This window comes from Myzus persicae, unplaced genomic scaffold (genome assembly GCF_001856785.1).
Source record: "Myzus persicae strain clone G006 unplaced genomic scaffold, MPER_G0061.0, whole genome shotgun sequence".
Lineage (NCBI taxonomy): Eukaryota > Metazoa > Arthropoda > Insecta > Hemiptera > Aphididae > Myzus > Myzus persicae.
The window spans coordinates 1012406-1025943 of NW_019100468.1; the positions used below are offsets into that span (position 1 = coordinate 1012406).

The 13538-nt window shown below is 30.4% G+C and overlaps 1 protein-coding gene across 1 annotated transcript; it reads right to left on the reverse strand.

Moving 5' to 3' along the window:
• Positions 1-5458: 5458 nt before the first annotated feature.
• Positions 5459-11633, reverse strand: LOC111028230 (WD repeat-containing protein 82). Its single transcript, XM_022306818.1, has 3 exons — positions 10779-11633; positions 8976-9236; positions 5459-8908 (listed from the first exon to the last, which is right to left on the reverse strand). The coding sequence occupies exons 1-3, from the start codon at positions 11057-11059 to the stop codon at positions 8482-8484; spliced, it is 969 nt and encodes a 322-aa protein (XP_022162510.1). The 5' UTR covers positions 11060-11633; the 3' UTR covers positions 5459-8481.
• Positions 11634-13538: the final 1905 nt, after the last annotated feature.

Genomic DNA, 13538 nt, shown 5'->3' on the forward strand with positions numbered 1-13538 from the left:
TGGCAGTGTCGTCTGCATATGTACCCATAGTAGTGTTTTCTGTGGTCGGAATGTCAGCTGTAAATATGATGTACAAAAAGGGGGCAATGTCGCTTCCTTGGGGTACTCCAGCAAGTATATCGCAAGAGTTGGGCGCGCATAACCTATAAACGTAAAATCGAAAACTTTGGAATACCATAACTTCAGAACTAAATGAGAGCGACAAATTCTGATTGCACCATCGTTCTTAACTCGATGAGATACATACGTTTCGATAAAAAAATTGAAAAAATCGCTTGGCCCCAAAACTAGATTTATGCCAATTATTATTATTAGGTAGTACAGATAATTTGTAAAACACATCAATATTTCGCGAACGTATTTCGTTTATTGTCCATGGCGCGCGGAACCGGTGTCGACACATAGTCAACCGACAGCGTCGCGGCTCAGTTTTGGCGCTGAAATACACTATTATATGCGCTTCATAAATACTGTTTCACTCAACCTGTTAAAAATAACTATTTTTTTCATTATTCGAGGAACGGAAATTTTCTTTCAAGTTTCTTAAAAATAGGAACTCTTTCTCGTTCCTCGTTCCTATATTTTAAATAGAACGCGTACTGATGAGCTTCGTTCCTATACAAGGAACGCGTTCCTACTTCCTTCCCAACACTGTCAGAAGGAAGAGGAACAACGGAAGATCTTTAGTATAGACACTAGAAAAATAATTTGCAAATAATTTTGCTGTTTCTAAAATATTGGTGAAAGATGAGTTATTGTAATTTACACAATCAGGAACAGAATTATTAGATTTCTATTAGAGAGTTAACATTTTTTTTTTTAAGATTAAAGAAATCATAATAATTAACATCAGAAGGAAATAACTTAAATTTTTTGTGGGTACATTTTTTTTTAATTATACAATCTGAGTTCAGCGTTAGCCCATATAAGTGAATAATTATTATATATTTTTGTTTTGGGCACAAATAAATTAAAAGAGTGATGAATAATTTCATAAAATTTTTCGATAAGCGATTAAAAAGATGAATTATTATTCAGATTAAGATTAAAAAATCAATACCCCAGTCCCCATGCCGTAGGAAATGAGTAACATCATCAAAGTAACAGTTATTAAAGTTATAAACGAATGGAGATTCAAAATATTCATTAACCAATCCATTATTAAATTGTATTATAAAATCTAGTGGAGGATGATAATTATCAATTATAGGAACAAGAGATTCTAACGAATGAAAAATATTTGTAAGTTCAGCATTACTACTAATCATTATATAATCAAGAGTTCAACCACTACAGTTAAGTATATGGTTTACTTGTTTTAAGTTTACTTGTTGTAAGTAATTTAATTAACAGTTAAAAATTAAAGAACCTTTATTATGATTTTGAGTGATTGGATCAATAGACCAGTCGAACTGATTTAAATTAAAATCACCAGATATAACATAATTGTATTCGGGGTACACAAGATATATAGGCTCAATGACCTCAGTGCTTAGAGTATACATCACAAGAACTGTCTGGTGGAATATAAATACAACCTAAAATTATTTTAACGTTAATGTTATTCAAAATAAGTTTCAAAAAAACTTGCTCATACCCAAAAGGCCAAAACACTAGAGACATTTAATACGTCACAACTTATTATATTATTTACTACGATTAGAACACCACCACCTCGGTTTTTTCCATGGGACAAATTATTAAGATCATTACGATATAAATTATAATTAGTAAAACCAAGTTCTGAATCGAAAATTGTATCATTTAGCCAAGTTTCAGTTAAACGAATAGTATTGTAATTAACATTCAACAATGCATTACGTAAAAAAGGGATCTTTGTTAAAAGACCACAAACTTTTTGGTAGAAAATATTAATTATAAAAAATTTCCGGTACGGGCATAGAACCATTATCCTTGGTAATGATGGTTGGAGTTCCTCTTATGTATTTAATGATTAGATCAATTTCACCATTTGTTCTACGAGACTCAAGTTCATCCCGAAGCGTCTTCATATAGTTCCCCTGATAAAGAGTGCGATCCGAACTGATACCAATATAGTGGAAGGTGTTTAAAATGATAACAATTTTTTTTTTTATTTCAATATTTCGAACACATTGGCTGGTGTGCGAAATACAGACTTAATTGGACGGGGATTATTTTTGCCATGAATATACCAAGACGGAATAACTTTAGACGGTCTAATATTCCCACCAGTAATAATTGAATCAATTATATTACCCACAAGATTAGAGTCATGTTTAACTCGATCGACTGCATTATTTAAATTGTACTCTGGAACGTTATAAAATATTAAATTAGATGCTCTGATATTGCGTTTGCCGATTTCGCCAACTATAAACTCCTCAGAATGATTTTGAACGTTATTATTCTTCTGACTCTTTAGCTCATTAACTTCAGCTAATAAACGATTAATTATTAATTTAAGCTCGGTAATATCACGCAAACCGTTATGGCATGCTTCGCAAGAGAATTTAAAATTTCGATTCTTAAACCCAAGACATTTAATTTCACTACTATTAAGACCCGAGCACTTGTTATGTTAAAAAGTTACAGCCATCACACTTAATAGGAACATCGAGTTCAGCCAAACCAAGATTACTAATATAACAGTTAACACTATTGGAAGCCATAAAAAAAGATACGAACAATTACAACAGAATAAGACAGTAACGGAGAGTTGAGCACGACCTCACGGTACGAATGTACGAACTCAACTGATGGGGGAAGATAAAACATTGGTTGCTCATTTTTAACTGATATTTCTCAACATTTAAATAAATTAAATTTACAACTTCAAGGTAAAAAACTAACAATTTCTCAAATTATTGGATTTTAGATGGATTCAGAAAAAAATCAGTTGTTTTTAGAAAATTAGTCGTTGAAAAAAACTAATACATTTTCCGTGTTGTACTGTTGTGGAATTATAAAAATAGAATTTAACGACAAGTTTAATTTTGAACATAACATTACCCACTTGGACGAATTAACTGTGGAATTCGAAAGACGATTTTAAGAAGTTGAACTTATGCGACCTCAAATAAATTTGTTTAATAATCCAAATATCCAATGGCAGTTGAAATTGAAAAGCAAGATGCTGAACTTCAATTAGAAATATGTGAGTTGCAAAGAGATCCATTATTATTATCTACAAAAGAGATTGAGATAAGCTTTGGAAAAAATTACCTATTCTAAAATATCAACTTTTACGAGAGTTTGCATTAAAAATGTTATCCATGTTTGGAATTACTTATATTTTCAAACATGAAACATATTAAATCAAAACATAGAAATCGACTTACAGATGAAACATTAAGTTACCTACTTCGTATTTCTTCGTCCGAAATAGGAGTCGGATTTTGCCGGGATGTCATTAGAAGCCGCACATGGTCAAAACTCACACTAAACAAATAACTGTTCATATTTAAATAAATTATTTTTAAACCCTTTTTGTATTACCTATTACATTATAAACAAAATAAAATTGAGAAAAAAAAGTAGTAGTTTATTTGAGCTTTTATTAACAGTATTATAATTTATAACCCGTACCTTATACCTATTGTATGTAGGTATTACTAGTTTCTTTTTGGTATATATATATGTATCAATCCATAAACAAACATATACATATCATACAATAAATATACATTTTATTTAAATAAATAAATTTGTTGGTACAATATGCAGGATACATTATTATCATGTAATATTATTACGATTTTTACATAATAATTAGTACATGATTCCAAAACATTGGTTTATTTTCATCATCTATACAATATAACATTAAGTATATTATGTTGGCAAGCAGATTATTGACATTTCAACAACAATTTATACACTTAAATACAATTCAAATATAAATCTCCATTAAGACTCTTATAAAAGTCTGCCATCCCATATACGAATGGTGGCGTACTCGGGTGATAAATTCTGAACTATCAAACTGCCGTGATTTTTATGTCAAAATCGTACCACTGAAAGCCGATACAGAAGCCGTGTCACCTTATCTTCATCGTCAATAGAGTAATCAAACAGCGTCCTCAATGTTGTTGGTTGTTACGCTTTCCATACACTCATTGCTTGTATATGGTAGTTTTCAGCAAAGGTGGCCATGTTAGCTTGACTGGTGGATGTTTTTACGGAGTGGCTATACTGAACATGTGCCGAACAAGGCGCGGCAAACTTAAATCAATTACTCATTAATAACCGGCTCTCTATACCCTCCAAAGTGGAGAACCAATGTTTTTCTGAAATAGCGTCACTAGCTAAGCCACTTTCGAGGGCCACTTTTACTATTACTTCTACTATAGTAGTACACAAACTGGGTAACAAAAATATTACTGCTTTGAGTAACCTGTTTATCTTGAATTGTGGAGTCTATGGACGAAATATACTATGCATGAATGATGTACAGAAAAGCCATTACGAAATGATGGCATAGGAGTTTTCTGTGATTCAAATTATGCCATCGGCCGCGAGGTTCGCTGTATCATTTTACATTGCATTTAATGCAAACCTTAGATCATGACATAAATATCTCATTAAGTTAAGTTTTTTTGCTATAAATTTCATTTTTAGTCATTTTATTTTGTGAATTATTTCGATTTTAAATGTAACAATATCACACACCATGCTTAACTAAATTATTCATATTATTAATTACATTACTATCTGTACTGTATTTTTTACTCAATATTAATTGCAATAACAAAAAATTATATTACATCATATTATTTGATTGTAAGCCCTATAGACGTCTTTAATAATTGTAACTGGATCCATCCGTCTGAATATTCAAATAAATAAATAATTAATATTAACGTATCTACTATGATTAATTAAATAGGTATGTCCGCAATGGATCATAAATCATAATTATTGTCACCGAAAACTCATATGCTATGGCTCATCTGTATATTATAAAATCAATGTTAATATGAACAGCAGCCAGCAGAATCGATGTTTACTCCCCCTTTTTTTTTTTGAAAACAAGATGTTTCGGCAAGATAAACTAAATTAATATCTAGACCAATAGCGCTTCCTCATTTGTGGCCATGTTACCCCGCGTAAGCAACAATTGGGCGTAAACTAAACAGGCTCCGCCTATTCATACCCGCAACCGCCAAATACGATTCGATGCCATAGTGGTCCACCAACCACGTGACGACAGATACCAGCCAATCACCTAGTCGGATTCGGTACCGCGAAAAAATAGAAGACTAAATTATTTACAGGTATGATAATGCAGTTTTACAACATTAGAAGTTAAAAATATAATAGCTGTCGGATGTTATTTCTCGGCAAAATAGAACCCAACATTGTCACAATAATATGGGTTGGCGTTCAGACATCGGCCTAAATACACCGCTGTTAATTTATCATTCTTTTCAACAAATTATCAACAAAATCTTACAGCTCTATTCGTTAAAACAAATAATTAAAAAGAATATAATACATTTTCTTTTATTATGATAATATTTCCATAAATACATTCCAACAATACTCATTTTTAAAACTTATCCTAGATAATATGGGTTTTGCATTTTAGTATTTTAGTATTTTACGTTACACAAACAAATTGCACACATTATTATGTAATAATGGCATATTGTTAATTTTTTTTTATTTTTACTTAACACTATCTAAACTTACATAATGATGTTTCTAGATTCTAAAATTATCAACATGAAAGATACATGTATATTATTTTTGTTTTTGATGAATAATGATTAATAATAAACGACCAGTAATATAATGTTCCAATTGAAATTTGGAAAAATTATACATCAACCGATTATATATAACATTGCATTCATTTGAATAATAGCGAGTTATAAAAATAGCGCCCATATGTAAGACAACTTTAAAATTAAACCATTGAATGACAAAGAAAATGGTTATTAGTTATTACATTATAAGCTTTAGCAAACAAATTCTTTTTTTGCTTGTATAACATAAAATTATTTTTTAATTGATATTATGTTAAGAACATGATATGATATATTTAATGGAAAATTACAACATTCAAGAATACTGATTTTAAATAAAAAAACATTTAAAAAAATAATAAACTTTAACGATACCTTTTAAATAATTAGGTAATATCTGGTATACACATTTCATTTTAACTTATAGAATTAAAGTATTGTATAAAAATTTAGGCCTAAAAAATTATAGACCATACTACTACGGATAAACTATTCAGAATTTAATATTCAACATACCATATAAAATCATTAAAAAAAATGGTTTTCATTCAAAATTTAGTTTAACACGAAGGATTTTTCTTTCTTGCATTAATAAATACAATAAAATCTTTTAAAAAATAAAAATAAATAATTGACAAAATAAATATCAATTAAAACATATAAAGTAGGTACTAAACTATTATTATAATATTAACACAATTATTACAACGCTGATGTTCCACGATTTCTTTATTCAATATAATTTTTGTTACTCTTAAACTTTGATAAATAATTATAAATTAATACATAATAGTTGTATATTAAAATAATAGTAACTTGTATTACTTAAAGAGGACAGAACATATCAATTTGTTATGTATGATGTGTGTAATGCATTAGAAACACAACAAATTATAGTTTTAAACTGACCTTTGATTTAATTTATAGATTTATTTATAGAGTATTATCGGTTAGGCATTCAAATAATCAATGTACGATAGTTTAATACCATACAACCTAATGGCCTTAGGGTTGTCTGCAACAATTAAATTTAGAATGATGTATATAAGATTTTCACAGATAACAAATCGATAAGTGGAGCCTTCTTAACAAAAAACACATTAAATACAACATACAATTTAGAATATTAGTTTTCAGATTATTTACAAGTTCAAATGACATAAGCAGTGTTTATAACAGATTAAGATAAAACATCATACTTAATAATTTAAAATTCATGAATTTTATTAAATATACAATTATTGAATTTGTCACTTATTTTATGAGTTGTTAATTGTTATAATAGAATAATTAAAAATATATTTTATAAGTTATAACTAATAAAAAAAATAGTCATGGAGTGTGATTACATTCACAAACTAGTTTTTTTTTCATAGTCAAACTTTATTTGTTGTAACATCAAATTTACTTGAAAGGATGTAAGAGCACAGATTGTACTTTCTTTCTTATTACCGACCCACACACGACTTAGACAAAAAAGATTCTCATAAAAAGCATTTTTATGTTTTTGAGGGTATGACATTTCGTTTTGTCTAAATAGTGTCTCAAAATAATTTAATATCCATTAATTTATAAAAAGTATAAATTTTACATTTATAAAAGTTGTTTTTAAATCAAATAACAATAACACATAAAACTTATATTATGCCAAACCCTCAAAAACATTATCTTCTGTAATTTTTGTAATAGGCGATTTTAATCTAAAGTTACTCAGTAAACACAAAAAACAATTTTACTTGTATCTATATTGTAGGTCTGAGAAAGAAAATAAATATTGTGCTAACATTCTCTAAAGATTCACAAATTCAACAATTATTTATTTATTAAAATAAAAAATATAATATATTCAAAACTTTTATCATCTTTAATCATAGTTTTTGGTCAAACACCAGATATAAGTAATTACATAAATATTCAATTTTACTTTTAGTTGTTTAAAACATAATACATTATGATTTTTTTATTACATTAAAAAGCAATTCAATTATCTGTGGGTATTATGTGTCTGAATTAAATTTAAATGTTTTAAAGCACCATTAGTTAGGGTACTGACTGGTCATAAATGTCAATGAGCATTATGTTTTTAAAAATATGTCAATTTGGTAAATAGCAAGTATTAAAACATTGCCAATACTGCTGAATGTCAAACCGCTAACTGATAATCCTGTGAAATTCTTTTTGAGATCATCAGTTAAAAAGATATCTGTCAGATTAAAATTACTACACATTTATATTTTATATTATTGGATTTGACGTTGCTCAATAAAATATCACCAATAATCCAATAATCAAAAGTAATATTGATGTTGTAACAATGAAACTCAGCAGTTAATTTAGAAAGAAATAAGACATTTGCAAGAAAATTCTTAATCTTAAATATAACACACATATAATAATATAATATATAAGATCAGGACTAATAAACATCAATTCATTCTAAACATTTCATAACTTAATTAATAAATAACCTTAAATCAAGTATAAAAATCAAAATTTGTCAAATGCATCAATCATTCAAAAGGAGTAGTAAAACAAAATAACTGACTTTTACATCAAGGAGTGTTTACTCATTAACTAAAAATGATTAAAAATAAAAAATAAATACATTTATTCTTTTCAAATAACTGAATAAAAGTTAATAAGTTAACTTAAATTATAGGAAAATCAATAATTAAAATGTTTTAACTTTATATAAGTACATTGTACTTAGGTAATGTAAGTCAAATGCACATCCAAAGAATTAATATTTGACTTATGCCAAATTGGCTAACTCATCAGCTGTAGGTAACCAAAATGCCATATTTGTACATGCGGAGGCCATCATCATGTATTTGGGATTAAATTTAACACAATGTACCGGACCTGGATGATCACCATTGAGAACACAAACTTTATAGCCAGTAACCGCATTCCATACATGAATACGACCATCAGTTGAACCACTGAATATGTATTGAGAATCTGGACTGAATGATGCTTCAATAGGAATGCCTTTATTATTCAGGTGACCAGTAAAAGTCTGAATCGGAGTACCATTAAAGGCATTTATCAATCTAATTAAAGACCCATTAGTAGGAATAAGTATGGTTCGGCCATCCTGACTAAATTTGAGGTCGGTCCAGTCACATTCTTTCTCTTGAGGAAGCTTCACAGTTATGAAAGGCCCTTTGTCAAATGATCTAAAATTAAAGGTGTTAGCCAAAGATCCTTATTTAATTCAATGCAAATGAACAAAAATTAATTTACCTAACGTCAAACAGTTTGAGAGTTTCAGAATTAATGCCAGCAGCCAACACTAAACCTTCAGGATCAAAAGCTGCAACTGGTCTTCCCATAACATTGATATAACCTTGGCAATTGGGTGATCTCAAATCCCATAATCTGAGACTTTTGTCCAATGACCCAGAAACAAACATGTCTTCAATAGGAGACACACATAGTGATACAACTTTTTTGGCATGTCCCGTGAAATAGCGAATGTACTTATTATCATGTAATGATAAATATCTAAAAATAAAAAAAATAGGTACCTTAATCCAATTTATTTAAAATATTTGTATTTAGGTTTTAGGTAGGTACGTAGTTACTTATACATTTAAATATTGTTAAATTTTGAAATATTTACAGCAAGGCCTTTAAATATTTTCTTGATTTTTAAAGACCAAACCTAACTGATACTTTGGTCTTTATTTTTTAACGATGTGCCCTTTTTTCATATATTAAATCAAGGTTAGGACACCCATGGCAACTGGAGCCAGCAGGTGTAGGGAGAAATTACTTATCTAACTTCAACTAAAAATGTTCAACCTATCACTAAATTTGTTTAAAAAATGCAAAATCAGTCCCAGGCGAGTTTTGATTTCTGTATGCTAGGTTGAACATGATTAATAATTCCACTGCGTAACAATATTCAACTAGTGATAATTGCATGAACGTGTACCCATATAAATGAAAATACTATTAACTTCAAAACTAAATCCAAGTGCCAAATACTGACTAACCATCATTTTCAGTATGATTAACAACTACCATGTTCAAAAAAAAAATTACAAAAAAAGGTTGCCGGTAAAGTAGAAAAGTTTCAAACTTTTTTAAGTGTTGAAATTGCATACATTTTTTATACACCAAGATATATATTTTTTTGTAGTTTGTTTTCTGGTGAGTTCATGCTATATTTTTGAACTTAAAAGGTAGGTATACTTGGTCTTAAAAGAGAACAAACAGTCGGTCAACCGATTTACATCAGTTCCAAGCATCTCTCACTAACTTTCTGGTGTTAGAGTGATTGTTCTCTTTGGGGAGAGTATAGGTAGACTTTGATTTAAAATAAGCTACCTAGTACATAACATATTATTTAGGTAGATATGCTTTAAATTTAAGTTTGTACTACCTTGTTAAAAATAAAGAATAATTATTTTAACTATTTATGGTATAATTAACTATATTCTTTAAGAGATTTCTAATTATTATATTCCTTACACTGGTAATTTTGGTCATGTTTGTTGTTATACCAACGCAGAAACTGAATTTTTACATACATGTCAACAGTATATACTTAAACAGCACATAGTTGCTACTTCACATTTGACAAACATTGTTTTCAGATGTGCTTAATAAATGATTTGATTAAAATTAAATAGGTAGGGGATACTTTGTAAGTACAAGGTAATCAAAGTGAAATCTTTTACATATTGATAATACCTACCTAAGTAGCTAGTTTTTTTCTATATTTTGAAAAACACCTGAGAATGCCAAAGTGCAATATAAGAATACATAAATTTACAGTTGGTATGTAGTAAAGTAAAAATAACATATTAATATTAAATTACATTATAAGGTATAAACATTTGCTATGAAGCAAATATTAAAACATTACGGACGAGACCTAGTCGCTATTGATGTTGACCGAAAATTATAATATTCAACTACTCAAGCGAGCGTCCGCTGTCTAGTACAATAAATTTAAGTATAATAATTGGTCAAAATATAACCTTAGCAAACAAGGCACCGATTGTGTGAGGAGGTGGCTGGTTGGCCAACATATAATACCTGATGGTGTCGTCGACTTTGGTCGAGCTGTGTATGGCAGTAGTCTTGGTGTGCGCAAAATGTATGAGATCAACGCCATACTTCTTGCTGTTGATGGTCTTGGACAGCTCACCCTTCTGGCTGTCGTAGATGACGATCTGGTCGTCTTCGCTGCATGATATGATGTAATCGCCGGCAGGCGAAAAGTCAAAGCTATTGATCTTGTCCGTGTTCTCGCGGAACACCTTGGCCACCTTGAAGCTGCGCACGACGTTGTCGACCAGCTTCATCTTCGCGGCCATTAAATATGTACCGATCAACGAACAGTAGACGACGATAGTGCGCGCCGACGCTTATCCGCAACGGGACGAATAAGACGTAAAATCGACGGCGTCGACCTGGAGAGACTCTGAGGGCTTTCGAGAGCTAAGCGCGTATGCTGTCCGTCATCGCGTCTGTCGAGTGTCGGATGAAGTGATGTATTGGTGAACACACGCCACACACACACACACACACACACACACACACAAATGCGGCAGTGAGCGGGACGATTGATTATCGACAACAATAATAATATTATTGTCGTTGCCGTAGCGGTTATCAATTGCCGGCGCGACAATTTACTGAATTCCGAAACTTTACTCCGTACCTTGATGATGAGTCGGCTGCGCAGATCACGAAATCGTTCGAAACACAACGAGACGCGGGCGGGCGGCTGCAGCAGTCGGTCGCGCGTACAGTAGTAATGTAACACCAAGCGGTTGTGACTAGCGGCAACGGACGGTTGACTGTGTTCGGGGGGCGAGGAATGAAGATCGCGAATGCGGGAATCGTGACGGCGGCAAGTGGCGAACTGACAATGCGCACTAAGCGCGGCTCACACTGCAGCAGCTGTATGCTTGTGGCGCCCGGGCGCCAGTCGCGTCTATCCGGTGCGATCACCAGTGCAGCCAACCTTCGTCGGCGTCGGACGCGGGATTACGCGGGATTACGCGGCAATGCAGCTATTGCCATGAAAAGTGATGGCTCCGAATGATATGGCGCAACCACATGGCACATGCTATTAATATGCTATATTATGCCAACAAGCTATATGCTCTAGAGGGCCTTAATAATAAGGCAAACATTAAGGCTCTCTGATATGCCCTATATGGAATCTGTCCATATCATATTGAATTATTTGCGATATTGATTGCCGCATCCCTAAGGTAGTTTAAATTGACTTTTAGGCTGACTGATCACTGATGTATAGATATTGTAAATGTTGAACATTGTTGAACACAAATTTAATATTTTACTGGATTTTATTTTAATGAGCAACGTTCAACTGTTTTTATATAGTTCAATGTATCCTCTGTTACGTGGTACATTAATACTTAAATCAACATAGTAAGACAACATTCACATAATAATGTTATCTCTTTAACTATTAAATTAATTTAATTGAGTGAATTTATGTGAATTATATCAAATTAGCAAATAGATAATTCACACACAGAGCTATTTCTTTTACATCAACTGTTTATTTTTATTAAATAAGTTATATTTGTGTAAATTTTAGACTTGCCGATGTATAGCGTTGTTGAACATGAATATTATACTGGATATTTTATAATGTACATTCAATCAACAACGTTGAACTGTTCTTATGTTGTTTAAAGTATGCTCTGTTATGTGGTTCATTTGTACTTAAATAAACATAAAAAAGACAATACTTAATAAGATATGTAATAAACTTATGTACAATACTTTATAATTTATGTATTCGTATATATTAGTGTATACCTGTAGTAATAATCTCTTCTTTTTTAACAAAATATTCAGGAAAAGGCAGTGTTATTGACTTATTGTCTTCATTACCTTTCATATTACATAGGTATATACTATGTATATGCATATATAGTAATATATACATATTTCTTTTTTTCTAATTCAATAAATTACATTATATTACTTTGAGTTTTTGGTTTTGTACTCGGTAGTCACAAGGTTATCCTATAAAATAGCTACTTGGTCTCACCATCGGTTGCTCATATGTTGGTAGTTAGATATGCAATTGTACAATAGAAGTGAAGTTAAACGTTTGTCGGCGTCGTTCAAATCGGTCTGTATTTACAGCCACAGATAATATACTATCAAAATAAACACCCAATTACATGATAATGTATATAAGGGCAAATAAGGTGAGTAGGTCAGTCAATGTTAACAACTAGTTAACTACTCATAATATAATAGTATATTGATGTTGTATATTAAAAAAAAAAATGTTTTGAAAAAAAAAATTAAAAATAAACATTTTGAAATTTAATTAATTTTTATTTTTCAAAATTATTATATTTTTTTTCGAATAATTTTTTTTTTCAAATTATTATTTTATTTTTTATTTTTATTTTTCAATATGCAACATCAATGTGCTATTATATTATGAGTTAACAACATTGACTGTCCTACTCACCTTATTTGCCCTTATGTACATTAACATGTTATTGGCTGTTTATTTTGATACTATATTGTCTGTGGCTGTAAATAGTAAATATAGACCAATTGAAACGACGTCGACAGACGTTTAACTTCACTTCTATTCTACAATTGCATATCTAACTACCAACATATGGTGAGAGTGTGAGACCGAGTAGCTATTTTATAGGATAACCTTCTGACTATTTTAAAATTTAATTGATTTTTTTTTTCAACTTTTTTTTTCTTTAAATTAACAAAAAAAAAAATATTCGATATTTAATAAGCCAATATAACTAGAATGAAAAAGGACGATGAATTGAA